The following is an 18107-nucleotide window of genomic DNA, read 5'->3' as shown; positions in this document are numbered from 1 at the left end:
CCTTGGAACTAAATGACGTACAGCTAAATAGAGCCCACTGAAAATGAAGCAACTAGCCCTAGGTAGCAAAGTCTGCCAGTGAAAGTAATTCATCTGTGCCAGTTCCCAGTTGTTTTCTAGCTATCAAGCCATGCTTCTTCTGTATAGGTTAACTTTATAATTCTCAGACAGCATTGCCCTTGTGAAATGCCCAACTCTGACCCATTGAAATCAGTTTTAAGAACCAAATGGTATTTACCCCAAAGATATAAATGTAGTGATCCGAAGGGGTACGTGCACCCCAATATTTATAGGAGCAATGTCCACAATAGCCAAACTATGGAAAGAGCCAAGATGTCCATCAACAGATGAATGGATAAAGATGTGGAATGGAATATTATGCAGCCATCAAAAAAACCGAAACCTTGGGCGCCTGGGTGGCTCAGTTGGTTAAGCGACTGCCTTCGGCTCAGGTCATGATCCTGGAGTCCCGGGATCGAGTCCCGCATCGGGCTCCCTGCTCAGCGGGGAGCCTGCTTCTCCCTCTGACCCTCCCCCCCTCATGCTCTCTGTCTCTCATTCTCTCTCTCTCTCAAATAAATAAATAAAATCTTAAAAAAAAAAAAAAAACCCGAAACCTTGCCATTTGCAACGACGTGGATGGAACTAGAGGGTATTATGCTGAGCGAAATACGTCAATCAGAGAAAGACATGTATCATATGATCTCACTGATATGAGGAATTCTTAATCTCAGGAAACAAACTGAGGGTTGCTGGAGTGGTAGGGAGTGGGAGGGATGGGGTAGCTGGGTGATAGACATTGGGGAGGGTATGTGCCTTGGTGAGCACTGTGAATTGTGTAAGACTGGTGAATCACAGACCTGTACCTCTGAAACAAATCATACATTATATGTTTAAAAAAAAAGAAGATAGTAGGAAGGGAAGAATGAAGAGTGGGAAATCGGAGGGGGAGATGAACCATGAGAGACTATGGACTCTGAGAAACAAACTGAGGGTTCTAGAGGGGAGGGAGCTGGGGGGATGGGTTAGCCTGGTGATGGGTATTAAAGAGGGTACATATTGAATGGAGCACTGGGTGTTATACGCAAACAATGAATCATGGAACAGTGCATCAAAAACTAATGATGTAATGTATGGTGATTAACATAATATAATAAAATTAAATTAAAAAAAAAAAAAGAACCAAATCCAGTCAACGGCCTACCCTAGATAAATAAAAGGAAGATGTTCTTTACCATCATTTCTGTATTACACAGTAAGCTTAGCTTGTGCATCCTTTCATATGACATATTTATCTGGTATTTTTAGGCCAAAAGGCAAAAATTTATTAAACAGATGGTTTATGTATATAAGTTCCAAGACTCTAAAGGGATGGCAAATGTCATTGATTACTCTTCATAAGAGTCAAAACAATAAACTTAAAAAGCATTCCATTCATGATACTATTAAATTCTTAATCCATTTTTACTCTTTAAGAATATGGTCCCAGAAGTAATGCCTTAAATACTACCATTTGGATAATCTAAAAAAAGAAAAAAGTACAATGCTAGAGTTTTATGACTATATTTTTATTATAAAAGATCAGACAATATATAAACATACATAGTAAGATGTACAGTCTCCCTTCACTGCCCCGTTTTCCAACAATTTCCCAGAAACATAGTGTGTATACTTACAGTTCATTTTCTATGAATGCATATATATATTCATATAGGATCCAACCATATATCCATATAGGATCTATCTTTCTTTCCTTCTTTCTTTCTTTTTCTTTCATTCAATGAATGAAATCCAATGTTTCTTTTTATTTATTTAATTCTTTTTTTAAAATTTAAATTCAATTAATTAACATATAATGTATTATTAGTTTCAGAGGAAATCCAATGTTTCTAAAAGAAACTATCTTCTAAGATAACTAACTTTTAAGACATTCTTTATTCTTCATGACTGGATAATAAGAATAGATTCTATTTTATTAGCTTCTACACAGATCAGTATAAAAATTGATATAATAAAGAATAAATTCACAAAGAAAAGGCATAGTTCTATTAGATATGCACTTTAAAGAAGGCAGAGAAATTTAAATTCCATCTTAGAAATCTATTCAAGTGTTAAAGAGATTTAAAGGTGGTAGCTAATTAGAAAATATTAATAAACAAAATACCTTATTCTTCAGTGGTGACAATAGTGAATTATTACTATTTATGTTTTTTCTGGCAAAAATAATGCTCAGTGAACACAGAAGATTTATTTATTAACCAGATGAATTGTTTGATATATAGAAACCTGAGTGCCCTTTGACTATCCTAGGAACCTTTTTCTAGAGTGGCTAATTGGCTTATTCTCTTCTATTATGCATCCCTTTAGTTCTTTCAAACAAGAATCAATTTATAAGCCTATGTCTAAAATTCAATTTTAAGTTCCTTTGGTTTCTTTGTTCCTCTTATATGTTTTAAAATAGCCACATAGCAAGTCTTGTAGTAGGTACTCAATATATATTTGCTAACTGCTGCTGAAACATTCAGTCTTACCAATCAATATTTCTGGTTACCTCTTAGACAGTCATGCCGTGTGGGGCATATGTCAGGGAGAAAAAATAAAATGAAAAAGAGCAAGGCTTACATATCATTAAGTTCAGCTACTCTCCCAAGAAATTCTTCGTAAGTTAAGGAGCCACTTTCTCGAACCAGTGTGACATGTTTTGCTACTTTTTCTGGTAACTTGTTAAGAACCAACTGTGTCTGATCTGAAATTTGCTGTCCCATGATGAAAGGATGTCTTGAAATCCAGAAACAGTGTTGCTTCACATAGTTACCTGTCAAATATATACAAAAGTTACTTTTATATACACTATAAAAACAGCAATATACTCATCCCTTCAAGAAAATAAGAAAAACTGGGAATACCGTTAAGTGAGAGTTCAGTAGACTTAAATGAGTCTAAGGTGGAATTTATTTAAATGACTATATTTTTATTTATTTAATGATTTTTTAGAAGATTTTATTTATTTATTTGACAGAGAGAGAGAGAGAGCAAGCACAACCAGGGGGAGCGGCAGAGGCAGAAGGAGAAGCAGGCTTCACTGAGCAGGGAGCCTGATGTGGGGCTTGATCCCAGGACCCTGGGATCATGACCTGAGCTGAAGGCAGACACTTAACCGACTGAGCCACCCAGGCATCCCTAAAGGACTATATTTTTATTTATTTATTTAAAAGATTTTATTTATTTATTTGACAGAGAGAGACACAGCGGGAGAGGGAACACAAGCAGGGGGAGTAGGAGAGGGAGAAGCAGGCTTCCCACGGAGCAGGGAGCCCGATGTGGGGCTCAATCCCAGGACACTGGGATCATGACCTGAGCCGAAGTCAGACACTTAACAACTGAGCCACCCGGGCGCCCCCTAAATGACTGTATTTTTAAAGTAAAGATTTATATTTCTATTTTTTAAAAGATTTTATTTATTTATTTATTTGACAGAGAGAGAGCGAGAGAGTGAGCACAAGCAAGGGGAGCAGGAGAGGGAGAGGGAGAAGCAGGCTCTCTGCTGAGCAGCGAGCTTGATGCAGGGCTCAATCCCAGGATCCTGGGATCATTACCTGAGCCGAAGGTGGATGCTTAACCAACTGAGCCACCCAGGCGCCCCTATATTTCTATTTTTTAAGATCAGATAGCAAATGAAAAAACAGGATTCACTTATCGATAGGGTGGTAAACGTCTAATTCCTCTAATTTTGCCAACTCAAAACCATTACACACACACACACACACACACACACACACACAGACCACAGGCATTTAAGTGCTTGTATTTAATAGGAAGCTTGTTTATATAATTTCCCCAACATTTCCTGACTACTTACCATGTGTCAGACTACTAACTAAGGGCTTCCCATATATTACCACATTTATTTCCTACAATAACCCTAAGAGGCAGGCATTATTATATTCCTATTTTTACAGATAAGGAAATAGAGCTAAGTAACTTACCTAAAATGGTAAGTGGTTGAAGTGAACTTTGAACTTATGTTTTCAGACTCTTTTTTTTTCTTTTTTCTTTTATTTATTTCTTTGACAGAGAGAGACACAGAGAGAGACACAGTGAGAGAGGGAACACAAGCAGGGGGAGTGGGAGAGGGAGAAGCAGGCTTCCCGCTGAGCAGGGAGCCCGATGCGGGGCTTGATCCCAGGACCCTGGGATCATGACCTGAGCCGAAGGCAGACACTTAATGATTGAGCCACCCAGGCGCCCCACGTTTTCAGATTCTATTGTTCATATTCTTGAGGACTATGATACACCAAGATATATAATCATGATATAATTACATTAGCCAAGTAACATTTGTTGTTGAATTACTTTATTTGTAAATGTGCAACTTACTTTTAATTGTAAAATATATGCAAATTAAACAGGTTTTTGGTTTGAACACCTAAGAAAATTAAAATATTGGACAATTTAACCACCTCCCATTTTCTGCTTAGAAAAAAAAAAAGATAGCACTTTCACTTTCTAACTTCACCAGGCGTTTTAAACTTAAGAGTTTATATAATTTGTTTTCTAAGTATGAAGGTGATATTTTAGTTAAAAGGTCAGATCACTACTTTAATAATCTATAAATAAGTATAGTATAGATCAGTAAGTTATTGAATTGACTTAAAAATGTAATCACATTTATTTAACAACTAAAGTCTTGAAAGATATAAGTCTATGATTATGGCTAGAGAAGAACTGAATTTGTTTATTCTACAAAGCTTTTTCCTTTGGTAAATAATGATTTATCAGAATATCAAGTATTGAGAATGTGATTAAAATAGAAAATAGGGGTGCCTGGGTGGCTCAGTCAATAAGCGTCTGCCTTCAGCACAGGTCATGATCCTAGGGTCCTGGGATGGAGCCCTGCATCAGGCTCTCTGCTCAGCAGAGAGCTTGCTTCTCCCTCTCCCATTCCCCCTGCTTGTGTCCCCTCTCTCCCTGTGTCTCTCTCTATCAAATAAATAAATAAATAAAATCTTAAAAAAAAAAATAGAAAATAAAGTTTTAGTATTTTTGTCTATGCTGACCTATTCTGTAACTTAATATGAAAATCTCTATTCAGGGGCGCCTGGGTGGCTCAGTTGGTTAAGCGACTGCCTTTGGCTCAGGTCATGATCCTGGAGTCCTGGGATCGAGTCCCGCATCGGGCTCCCTGCTCAGCGGGGAGTCTCTTTCTCCCTCTGACCTTCCCCCCTCTCGTGCTCTCTCTTTCTCATTCTCTCTCTCAAATAAATAAATAAAATCTTAAAAAAAAAAATCTCTATTCAGCACAAATACTACTACTAATAGTAAAAGCAGCTAATACTTGTGATCACTCCCATTGTGATCTTCTAAGTACACAATCTTCTAAGCACTTTACATGTATTTACGAACTCAGTCATTCATAACCCCATAATAACCATTTCATAGATGAAGAAACAAGCACAGAGAGGTTAAAGTAACAAAGTCACATAGCTAATAGGGTTTTTTTGTAATACAAAGTTAGAAGAAGAAAAAAGCAGGGGTCCCTGGGTGGCTCAGTCGATTGAGCTGCCAACTCTTGATTTCGGCTGGGGTCATTTTCTCAGGGTGGTGAGATCAGCCCTGCCTCAGGCTCCCTGCAGGGACTCTGCTTGAGATGCTCTCTCCTTCTGCCCGCCCCCACCAGCCCCTGCATGCGAGGGCATGCGCTCGCACACACACACTCTCTCTCTAAAATAAATAAATAAATCTTAAAAAAAAGAAGAAAAAAGAATTACAGTTAAAAAAAAATCTGATCCCCCTCCCCAAGAAATTCCATTTTATCTACTCACCAAAAACTATCATTTTTATTGTACACAAATTAACAGTCACATAAAGCAGGTTAAATAGTAACAATTTTGTAGAAAAAGTTTGCCAGGAAGTCTGCTTTATTATTTATTAAAAAATAATAAAACTCTAACTCTAAAATATAAAATATGTATAACTACAATATAAAACCATTCACAATAAGAGTTTTCAGTAACCATAAATATGTAAATTTGCTTTTGATATTAAAATTTAAGTTACTGTATTTGAGATTTATTCTTTTTTTTTTATTCTTATGTTAATCCCCATACATTACATCATTAGTTTTAGATGAAGTGTTCCATGATTCATTGTTTGTGCATAACACCCAGTGCTCCATGCAGAATGTGCCCTCCTCAATACCCACCACCAGGCTAACCCATCCTCCCACCCCCCTCCCCTCTAGAACCCTGTTTGTTTTTCAGAGTCCATCGTCTCTCATGGTTCGTCTACCCCTCCGATTTCCCCCGCTTCATTCTTCCCCTCCCGCTACCTTCTTCTTCTTCTTTTTTTTTTTCTTAACATATATTGCATTATTTGTTTCAGAGGTACAGATCTGAGATTCAAGTCTTGCACAATTCACAGCGCTTACCAGAGCACATACCCTCCCCAGTGTCTATCACCCAGTCACCCCATCCTTCCCACCCCACCCCCCACTCCAGCAACCCTCCGTTTGTTTCCTGAGATTAAGAATTCCTCATATCAGTGAGGTCATATGATACATGTCTTTCTCTGTTTGACTTATTTCACTCAACATAATACCCTCCAGTTCCATCCACGTCGTTGCAAATGGCAAGATCTCATTCCTTTTGATGGCTGCATAATATTCCATTGTATATATATACCACATCTTCTTTATCCATTCATCTGTTGATGGACATCTTGGCTCTTTCCACAGTTTGGCTATTGTGGACATTGCTGCTATAAACATCGGGGTGCACGTACCCCTTCGGATCCCTACTTTTGTATCTTTGGGGTAAATACCCAGTAGTGCAATTGCTGGATCATATGGTAGCTCTATTTTCAACTTTTTGAGGAACCTCCATACAGTTTTCCAGAGTGGCTGCACCAGCTTGCATTCCCACCAACAGTGTAGGAGGGTTCCCCTTTCTCCGCATCCCCGCCAACATCTGTCATTTCCTGACTTGTTAATTTTAGCCATTCTGACTGGTGTGAGGTGGTATCTCATTGAGGTTTTGATTTGGATTTCCCTGATGCCGAGCGATATTGAGCACTTTTTCATGTGTCTGTTGGCCATTTGGATGTCTTCTTTGGAAAAATGTCTGTTCATGTCTTCTGCCCATTTCTTGATTGGATTCTTTGTTCTTTGGGTGTTGAGTTTGATGAGTTCTTTATAGATTTTGGATACTAGCCCTTTATCTGATATGTCATTTGCAAATATCTTCTCCCATTCTGTCAGTTGTCTTTTGGTTTTGTTGACTGTTTCCTTTGCTTTGCAAAAGCTTTTTATCTTGATGAAGTCCCAATAGTTCATTTTTGCCCTTGCTTCCCTTGCCTTTGGCGATGTTTCTAGGAAGAAGTTGCTTCGGCTGAGGTCAAAGAGGTTGCTGCCTGTGTTCTCCTTTAGGATTTTGATGGACTCCTGTCTCACATTGAGGTCTTTCAACCATTTGGAGTCTATTTTTGTGTGTGGTGTAAGGAAATGGTCCAGTTTCATTCTTCTGCATGTGGCTATCCAATTTTCCCAACACCATTTGTTGAAGAGACTGTCTTTGTTCCATTGGACATTCTTTCCTGCTTTGTCAAAGATGAGTTGACCATAGAGTTGAGGGTCCATTTCTGGCTCTCTATTCTGTTCCATTGATCTATGTGTCTGTTTTTGTGCCAGTACCATGCTGTCTTGATGATGACAGCTTTGTAATAGAGCTGGAAGTCCGGAATTGTGATGCCGCCGGCTTTGCTTTTCTTTTTCAACATTCCTCTGGCTATGCGGGGTCTTTTCTGGTTCCATACAAATTTTAGGATTATTTGTTCCATTTCTTTGAAAAAAGTGGATGGTATTTTGATGGGGATTGCATTGAATGTGTAGATTGCTCTAGGTAGCATTGACATCTTCACAATATTTGTTCTTCCAATCCATGAGCATGGAACGTTTTTCCATTTCTTTGTGTCTTCCTCAATTTCTTTCATGAGTATTTTATAGTTTTCTGAGTACAGATCCTTTGTCTCTTTGGTTAGATTTATTCCTAGGTATCTTATGGTTTTGGGTGCAATTGTAAATGGGATCGACTCCTTAATTTCTCTTTCTTCTGTCTTGTTGTTGGTGTATAGGAATGCCACTGACTTCTGTGCATTGATTTTATATCCTGCCACTTGACTGAATTCCTGTATGAGTTCTAGCAGTTTTGGGGTGGAGTCTTTTGGGTTTTCCACATAAAGTATCATATCTCTGCAAAGAGTGAGAGTTTGACTTCTTCCTTGCCAATTTGGATGCCTTTGATTTCTTTTTGTTGTCTGATTGCTGTGGCTAGGACTTCCAATACTATGTTGAATAGCAGTGGTGATAGTGGACATCCCTGCCACGTTCCTGACCTTAGGGGGAAAGCTCTCAGTTTTTCCCCATTGAGAATGATATTCGCTGTAGGTTTTTCATAGATGGCTTTTATGATATTGAGGTATGTACCCTCTATCCCTATACTCTGAAGAATTTTGATCAAGAAAGGATGCTGTACTTTGTCAAATGCTTTTTCTGCATCTATTGAGAGGATCATGATTCTTGTTCTTTCTTTTGTTAATGTATTGTATCACATTGATTGATTTGCGGATGTTGAACCAACCCTGCAGCCCAGGGATAAATCCCACTTGGTCATGGTGAATAATCCTTTTAATGTACTGTTAGATCCTATTGGCTAGTATTTTGGTGAGAATTTTTGCATCCATGTTCATCAGGGATATTGGTCTGTAATTCTCCTTTTCATGGGGTCTTTGTCTGGTTTTGGGATCAAGGTAATGCTGGCCTCATAAAATGAGTTTGGAAGTTTTCCTTCCATTTCTATTTTTTGGAACAGTTTCAGAAGAATAGGTATTAATTCTTCTTGAAATGTTTGGTAGAACTCCCCTGGGAAGCCATCTGGCCCTGGGCTTTTGTTTGTTGGGAGATTTTTGATGACTGCTTCAATTTCCTTAGTGGTTATAGGTCTGTTCAGGTTTTCTATTTCATCCTGGTTCAGTTTTGGTAGTTGGTACATCTCTAGGAATGCATCCATTTCTTCCAGGTTATTTAATTTGCTGGCATAGAGTTGCTCATAATATGTTCTTATAATTGTTTGTATTTCTTTGGTGTTGGTTGTGATCTCTCCTCTTTCATTCATGATTTTGTTGATTTGGGTCATTTCTCTTCTCTTTTTGATAAGTCTGGCCAGGGGTTTATCAATCTTGTTAATTCTTTCAAAGAACCAGCTCCTAGTTTCGTTGATCTGTTCTACTGTTCTTTTAGTTTCTCTTTCATTGATTTCTGCTCTGATCTTTATGATTTCTCTTCTCCTGCTGGGTTTAGGCTTTATTTGCTGTTCCTTCTCCAGCTCCTTTAGGTGTAGGGTTAGGTTGTGTACTTGAGACCTTTCTTGCTTCTTGAGAAAGGCTTGTATTGCTATATACTTTCCTCTTAGGACTGCCTTTGCTGCATCCCAAAGATTTTGAATAGTTGTGTTTTCATTTTCATTGGTTTCCATGTATTTTTTTAATTCTTCTTTAATTTCCTGGTTGACCCATTCGTTCTCCAGTAGGATGCTCTTTAGCCTCCATGTATTTGAGTTCTTTCTGACTTTTGTCTTGTGATTGAGCTCTAGTTTCAAAGCATTGTGGTCTGAAAATAGGCAGGGAATGATTCCAATCTTTTGGTACCGGTTGAGACCTGATTTATGACCTAGGATGTGATTTATTCTGGAGAATGTTCCATGGGCACTAGAGAAGAATGTGTATTCCGTTGCTTTGGGGTGGAGAGATTTATTCTTTTAGTCACATTAAATAAAGGAAAAGTACAATTACACTAAAAAAGAAAACCCAACAATTACTGTTTTGAATCTGAGCCTACTTGGCAACGATAAATATTACATTACAGAGATAAATGAAAGGAAGTTGTTGAGGAAGACCCAGGTCACCAAAAAAATCTCCCAAGGTGAAATTATGTATTTTAAATATAGCCAAGTGGATTTATAGTAACTGTATCCAAAGAGAAAGATCTTAGTTTAGAGATGGTCTCTAGGGTATTCAACATTAGTGATTTCTGGTTTCACAGCCTAGTAAAATATCAAAGTACCATGGTTTGCACATTTATTTTTATTCTGAGTAAAGATCGTTTCTAAAAATAGGCCAAAATATCCCCAAAACTGAACAAAAAATTTAAAATGAACCATTTATAATTTGAAAAGTAGAAGAATATTAAAATAAGTCTTTCCCAAGAAGGCAGTAACTTCACACTGACATATACTACACATATACATGTACATTTTGTCCTTGTTTTTCTTGTTCCAATTCAAACGTATAAAAACATCATCAGGAGTTGGGGATGTAAACTGGTGGTGGGGAGCCACCACTGTACATGGCCTTTTTAAGGCCATGGGGATACAATAGTGAGCAAAAGAAACATGGTTCTTGCCATCATGGAGCATATGATACAGTGGGGAAGAGATAACAATCACACCAATAAATACATAATTATAAGATGAGAAAAGCTAAGCCAAACAAGTACAGGGTACTACAAAAGCCTATAAAAGGCAGGCTTGACCTAGTGTTGCGTCAGGGAAATCCTTGGGCAAACAACATTTTATTTGAGATCAGTTAGAGTTAACCAAATAGGGGCAGAGGCATGGAGAGGAAAGGACATTGCAGGCAGAGGTTATAGAGTGTCTAATGTAGGAAGGAGCATGGTGCCTTTGAGGTAATAAAAAAAGGCTAGAGTAACTAAAGCAGAGGGAGAGGGAGACCAGTACCAAGAGATGGTCTGTTTACCGTTTTACTGATGACCTGAAACAAGCCTGCAAGCCTGCCCATCGAAGTGGATGGCTAAAATTGGTATGAATGAATAGTGTCCACTGAGTACTAGGATCAAGACTGAAATTGATAATGATTTTCTGAAATGGAGTAAGTTATGTCAAATACGACTAAAAGTTAAACCCTGAATGTCTTGAAAAGTCAACTGCACAAAAACATAGATAAGATGTGCTTAAAAGCAGTTAAAATATAAAGTCTGAGGGTTTCAGTCAACGTAAGTCCACAGTAAAAGAAGGACAAGATGTTAAAATAGTCCTGAACACTTGCTAGAAGCAGATGTCCAGAGCAAGACCCTAGTTCTATTGTGTTCTGTAATGGGCCTACCACACTGAAGTACTGTAATCAGCCCTAGGCAGTTAAAGCTTTTTTTTTTTTTTTCTTTCTTTTTTTCTTTTAAGGGAGGGTTGGGGAGGGAGGGACAGGAGGGGAGGGAAAATCTTAAGCAGGCTCCCTGCCCAGCCCAGAGCCTGATGCGGGGCTTGATCTCACAACCCTGAGATCATGACCTGAGCTGAAATCAAGGGTTGGCCGACTGGGCCACCCAGGCACCCCTAAGCAGTCACACTTTTAAAGGGCATTAATCATTTTAACATAACCGGAAGAGTATACAAGATGTTACTGATCTAGAAAAGGAAACAAAGTGATTTCTTCTAGACAATAATTCAGTAACAACCAATAGGTTTGTTCAAACATTTGAAGAGATTTCATGTAGAAGAGGAAGTAAGATTTATTTTATATAGTTACAGTGAAAAAAATGGCCAGTAAGTGTGAATTAGGCAAATTCAGGTCAAATAAGAAGTTCCTATCACCCACAATTATCCAAAGGTATTAAGGGCTGTCTTGTATGTCAGCTTGTTTTCATCGGAAGTGTGGAGGTGTTTAAATAAAGATTAGAAATTCATCTAATGAGTAAGTTTTAGAGATTTTTGCTTGGGTGAGAAATAGAGTAGGTGACTTCTAACCTAGTATTTCATTCCAAAATACCACCCCTACCAAACAGATATTTAAAAAGAAGCCGAGGTCACTTATTTATTGAGTTGAAAATGGTCCCTTTTGTTTCTGCATTGTTTTGATCTGATGCCCTAACTTTGAATAAGGTTTATAATTTAAGGCAGCATATTAACCTTTTATCTGGTAATCGCACTTGGTATCTGGGAAACCTAATCACTAACTCCTCTGATTAAAAGGCGACACTAGGGACGCCTGGGTGGCTCAGTCAGTTAAGTGTCTGCCTTCGGCTCAGGTCATGATCCCGGAGTCCTGGGATCGAGTCCCGACATCGGGCTCCTTGCTCAGCAGGGGAGTCTGCTTCTCCCTCTGCCTGCTGCTCCCCCCTGCTTGTGCTCTCTCTCTCTCTCCCTGGCAAATAAATAAATAAATAAATAAAATCTTAAAAAAATAAATAAATAAAAGGCGACACTATTTAGACACTAAGAGAGCCTGGGCAGTGGTTCTCAACCTGGTTCAGTGGATAGGGTCTGAAATTTACAGTTCACTCTGAATACCATAAAATAATGATAATGATAAATATTAATACCCATCACTAGCATAAAAATATGGCTCTGTGATCTATATGCATTATAAAACCAAACCAAGGGTGCATGTTCACAAAAACAGTCTATTGTGGCCACCCTCTAGTCACCTGCCACTGGTTTTTCAGTGTCCCTCTTCGGTGACTCTGCACATTCTTTTATAAAATAGCACATATCATCAGTTAGGGCACTTGATCATCCCCCTCTGTGAGCTTCCTGAGGGTAGTAGCTGTGTTCTCTCTTCTGGTAGATACATAAGCATACTATAAATGTTTATGAACAGATACAGTAAATATTGTTGACAGGGTTTATTATTGTTCACTTAGTATTCTTTTGACTCTTGCTAATTTGTTCATTCATCTAGTAATCACTTGGAGAGAAACTGAAATTTTAAAAATACATGAAAGAAAAAATATAAAATTGTAAAAATGTATCACTAAATTAACTTGTACATAAATTGAGAAATATTCATTATTTGATATTATCAAAATAATTACCTCTAAATAATGGAATAGTAGTATAGCATAGGAATATAATTTGCAAACTACTGGCATAGATTCAGCAAAAGATAAATCTCCCGTAAAAAGATTTCAAAGAACTAGCAGCTCTCATACTACTATGCCACCTATAATTTAGTCCTTTCTGGCAGGATATAAAGGCACACCTTGTTTTATTGCACGTGGCTTTACTGTGCTTCACAAATATTGCCTTTCCACCCCCAACCCCAAATTGAAGGTTTGTGGCAACCTGCATGGAGCAAGTCTATTGGTGCCATTTTTCCAAAAGCATTTGCTCACTTCATTTGTTGTAACATTTTAGTAATTCTTGCAATATTTAAAACTTTTTCATTATTATTATATTTGTTATGGTAATCTGCGATCAGTGATCTTTGAGGTTACTATTGCAATTGTTTTGGGGTGCCATGAACTGCACCCATATAAGATAGCAAACTTAACTGATAAATGTTGTGTATATTCTGACTACTCCATGGACTAGCTGTTCCCCTGATCTCTCTCCTTCTCCATTAGCCTCCCCATTCCCTGAGACACGACAATATTGAAATTAGGCAAATTAATAACCTTACAACAGCCTCTAAGTGTTTAAGTGAAAGGAAGAGTCACTCGTCTCTCACTTTAAGTCAAAAGCTAGAACTGATTAAGCTTAATAAAGAAGACATGTCGAAAGCTGAAACAGGCCAAAAGCTAGGCCTCTTGCACCAGTTAACCAAGTTGTGAATGCAAAAGGAAACGTTCTTGAAAGAAATTAAAAGTGCTACTCCAGGGAAAACACAAATGATAAGAAAGTGAAACAGCTTCATTGCTGATATGGAGAAAGTTTTAGTGGTTTAGATAGAGGACCGAACCAGCCACACCATTCCCTTAAGCCAGAGCCTAATCCAGAGCACGGTCCTAACCACCTTCCCATTCTATGAAGGCTGAGTGTGGTGAAGAAGCTGCAGAAGAAAAGTTTGAAGCAAGCAGAGGTTGGTTCATGAGGTTTAAAGAAAGAAGTCATCTCTGTAACATTCAAGTGCAAGGTAAAGCAGCAAGTGCTGATATAGAAGCTGCAGCAAGTTATCCAGAAGATCTAGCTCAGATAAGTCATGAAGGTGGCTACACTAAACAACAGACTTTCAGTGTAGATCAAACAGTCTTCTGTTGGAAGAAGATGTCCTCTAGGACTTTCATAGCTAGAAAGGAGAAGTCAATGCCCGGCTTCAAAGCTTCAAAGGACAGGCTGGCTCTCTTATTAGGGGCTAATGCAGTTGGTGACCTTTTTTTTTTTTTTTTTAAGATTTTATTTATTTATTTGAGAGAGAGAGAGTGCAAGCAGGGGCAGTTGGGGGAGGGACAGGGAGAAGCTCAATCCCAGGACCCTGGTATCATGATCTGAGCTGAATGCTTAACTGATCCGATGCTTAACTGACTGAGCCACCCAGGCGCCCCTGCAGTTGGTGACTTTATTTACTTTATTTTTTAAAGATTTTATTTATTTATTTGATAGACAGAGACAGTGAGAGAGGGAACACAAGCAAGAGGAGTGGGAAAGGGAGAAGCAGGCTTCCCACCGAGGAGGGAGCCGAATTCCGGGCTCAATCCCAGGACCCTGGGATCATGACCTGAGCCGAAGGCAGACGCTTAACAACTGAGCCACCCAGGCGCCCCTGCAGTTGGTGACTTTAAATTGAAGCCAATGCTCATTTACCATTCCAATCATCTGAGGGCCCTTAAGAATTATGCTCAATCTACTCTGCCTATGCTCTAAAAATGGAACAATAAAGTCTGGATGATAGCACAACTGTTTACAATATGGCTTACTAAATTTTTTAAGCCCACTGTAAAGACGTACTGCTCAGAAAAAAGGATTCCTTTCAAATTATTACTGCTCATTGACAATGCACCTGGTCACCCAAGAGCTCTGATGGAGATGTACAGTGAGATTAATATTGTTTTCATGCCTGCTGACACAACATCCATTCTGTAGCCCATGGATTAAGGAATAATTTCAAGTCTTATTCGTTAACATTTTGTGAGGCTATAGCTACCACAGATAGCAATTCCTCTGATGGATCCGGGGCAAAGTCAAATGAAAACCTTCTGGAAATGATTCACCATTCCAGATCCGTTAAGAACATTCATGATTCATGGGAAGAAGTGAAAATATCAATGTGAACAGAAGTTTGCAAGAAGTTGATTCTAACCCTTATGGATGACTTTGAGGGGTATAAGACTTTAGTGGAGGAGATAACTGCAGATGTGGTGGAAAGAGCAAGAGAACGAATTAGAAGAGTCTGAAGATGTGAATGAATTGCTGCAATCTCATGACAAAACATCAATGGATGAGGAGTTGCTTCTTATGGATGAGCAAAGAAAGTGGTTTCTTGAGGTAGAATCTATTTCTAGTGAAGATGTGGTGAAGACTGTTTAAATGAAAACAAAGGATTTAGAATATTATATAAACTTAGTTGGTAAAGCAGTGGCAGGATTTGAGAAGTCAATTTGAAAATTGACTCCAATTTTGATAACATTACATGCTAGAGAGAAATCATTCATGAAAGCAAGAGTCAATTGATGAGGCAAACTTAATTACTGTCTTAGTTGAAGAAATTGCCATAGCCACCCCAACCTTCAACCACCACCCTGATCAATCAACAGCCATCAACACTGAGGCAAGACCTTCTACCAGCAAAAAAAAAAATTACGACTTGCTGGAGGCTCAGATGATGGTTAGCATTTTTTAGCAATAAAGTATTTTTTAAATTAAGGTATATAGTTTTTTTTTTTAAGACATAATGCTGTTGCACACTTTAAATAGACTACAGTATAGTGTAAACATAACTTTTACATGCACTGGGAAACCAAAAAATTCATTTGACTCGCTTTACTGCAATATTCACTTTACTGTGGTGGTCTGTTACTGAACCTGTAATATCTCCAAGGTATGCCTGTAATGTGCTTTCAAAAAACCAGGATTGAAGGATTTTCTAAATAAAGAACAAATGTTATTTTGAGACTCATAAGGATGTCAAGGATTCCAAAAATGCCACATTCTCTAGTGGGTGGTAACATACACTTGATCACTTCTTTTTCTAACAAATGAATTGCTGTAGTTCAAATATTCATTACAAAGATATAAAAATCACATCATGGGTAACTGGCAAAACAAAAAACAAAACAAAGCAAAAACTTCCATGAATGTTTAAACCATATCCATTCATAAAAGGATTTAAAGCAATGTTAAGAAGCCTGAAAGTACAGTAAAATGACTAGGTGACAAGTACTGTAGTATTTAGAAAACCTCTCTGAAACCTGTTCTCCATGAACTTTTGTATCGATTTCTTTACTTACAAAAATGATATTTATAATTGAAATAATCATCAACTACTTTCATTGTTAAGTCAGCTTTAACATGAGTAGTAAAAACTAAGTTCTAAAAACTAGATCCTTAAGGGTATTATTTATTTAATTACTCACTGCTTAATCAAACTCTAGATCTGTAAGCAGATATCAGCTGTTCGGCAAGACAAGAAATTAATAGCAACTATTAACAGATTCTAAGGAAACAATTAGACCAGTTATTATAGGAGCTGGAATACTTGTTCTGGGCTCAAAGATCTTAATTAGAAAAAAAAATTATAGAAAGAAAAATTACAAAAAGAGAGTACTTAAGATTAAGACTATGGATTTCTGATAGCACTGCTGTGTTTACTAAATACATTTCATATTTAGAAAAACACACCAACTATACTTGTAAGAACTCTCTCTGGACCTTCCCTGCCTTTTTGGGAGAAGGGGAAGGGAAGTGTATTAAGTGTTTAGACATGAAGTAAGAAGGATCAGGCTACACAGTTCACTTACACCAAATGACAAAGAACACATTTTGGAAACCTAAGATCATATTCTGGAGGAAACTATTTAGAAACTGCAGTCAGGCAGAATCAAAGGAAAGGAGAAAAACCCATACTACTTTTGAGTTCTTAATTCAGAAAGCATCACTTCTTTTTTTTTTTTTTTCCAGTATAGAGGTTACTGATTTAGGATCGTTGATCCACGGCACCTCATAGCCCAGATGAAATTCTGAATGGATGGAACTTATTTTATAGCAAGAATGGGCAGAGGAGAGCTGGAAAAGAATAACTTTATGCAGAAGATCTAAGACTTACAAACCATAGTAAGTGTTAAGGCAGCTTTATAAATACACCAGAGCGAAGAACATAGACTGAAATTTAATAAAAGGGCTGGGGATAAATTTGAGTAACAGCAGTAAATCCACATTTTGTAATACAATACACATAAAAGAATAAATCACTTCAAAAGCTAACACAGAAGGCTTCCTTTCCAGGAATAGTTACTACAAGTATTAGTAAGGTAACTTTTTGTCTCCGACGGGGCCAAGGTAGCTGGTTCGACCAGGTAAGCCCTTTGGGAAGATGGGCAGTGTAAGATAATTTAGCAATGGAGGGCCAGCTAAGCAGACCGACCTGGCCATTTCTGAGCTATCGCCTGAGGCAAGGGTTTCTAATCTGGGGTGTCCAATGCGGCAGGGGCACATAGGTTTCTGCAGCATCGGTGGGTTTGCTATGCACACCCGCCACCCTCCGGCCATCCTAGCCGCCTCTGCCCCTCCTCAAGCGCACCTGCACTTTTAACCAACAGCTATGTCCGCTGGCCCACTGACTGAGCCGGCGGCAATATTCAAAAGCGGTTCCCGGCTCAAGGAGGACAAACTCTCTCCTGGTTCCACAGAATCACCCTTCCTCCGGGACAGGCCATCTGCAGCCCTGGTCACTGGAAACTGTCGGGTTGGGGACATAGCGTCCACGGAAAGGCCTCCCAAGCCAGCGCTGAGCCCTAAGCCGAGGCCTAGGAAGGGTGGCGGGGCCAGGCCTGTTTCCCCAGTGAAGCGCCTCTCAGCAGCTGAGGACTGGCGGGTGTTTCTCCTCCCAGCCCTAGGGTCTTGGAGTAACAAGGAAAGGAAACGGCGAAAGGACAGCCCCGCGCAGCTCACCCCAGGTTCAAGGCATCGCGCTTCCGGCGGTAGCAGCTCCGCCTCAGCCCGCAGCTCAGACCCGCAGGCGGCGGCGACGCTAGCTCGGCCTGCGACTGGGTCGCACCTCAGTGACGCAGGAGCCCTGCCCCCAGCGTGTTGCCTGGAAACGGTGCCCAACCTCTCACCGCAGTCCCGCGCTCCCGCGCTCCCGCGCTCCCGCGCTCCCGCGCTCCCGCG

General features: G+C 39.0%; 1 protein-coding gene across 1 annotated transcript in view; it reads right to left on the bottom strand.

Annotated features, from left to right (window-relative positions):
• The window catches only part of RNF141 (ring finger protein 141), a 36853-nt gene extending 18871 nt beyond the window's left edge, over positions 1–17982 (bottom strand). The window contains exons 1-2 of the mRNA XM_021685768.2: positions 17889–17982; positions 2623–2815 (exon numbers count right to left, since the gene is read on the bottom strand). Of these exons, the coding sequence (XP_021541443.1) occupies positions 2623–2765 (143 nt within the window). The 5' untranslated portion in view covers positions 2766–2815; positions 17889–17982. The remainder of the gene's footprint in view (positions 1–2622; positions 2816–17888) is intronic.
• Positions 17983–18107: the final 125 nt, after the last annotated feature.

The sequence above is a fragment of the Neomonachus schauinslandi genome, chromosome 11, assembly GCF_002201575.2.
Source record: "Neomonachus schauinslandi chromosome 11, ASM220157v2, whole genome shotgun sequence".
Classification (NCBI taxonomy): domain Eukaryota; kingdom Metazoa; phylum Chordata; class Mammalia; order Carnivora; family Phocidae; genus Neomonachus; species Neomonachus schauinslandi.
Note: the sequence above shows the minus strand (reverse complement) of the source record. Positions and strands in the feature narration are given on the sequence as shown.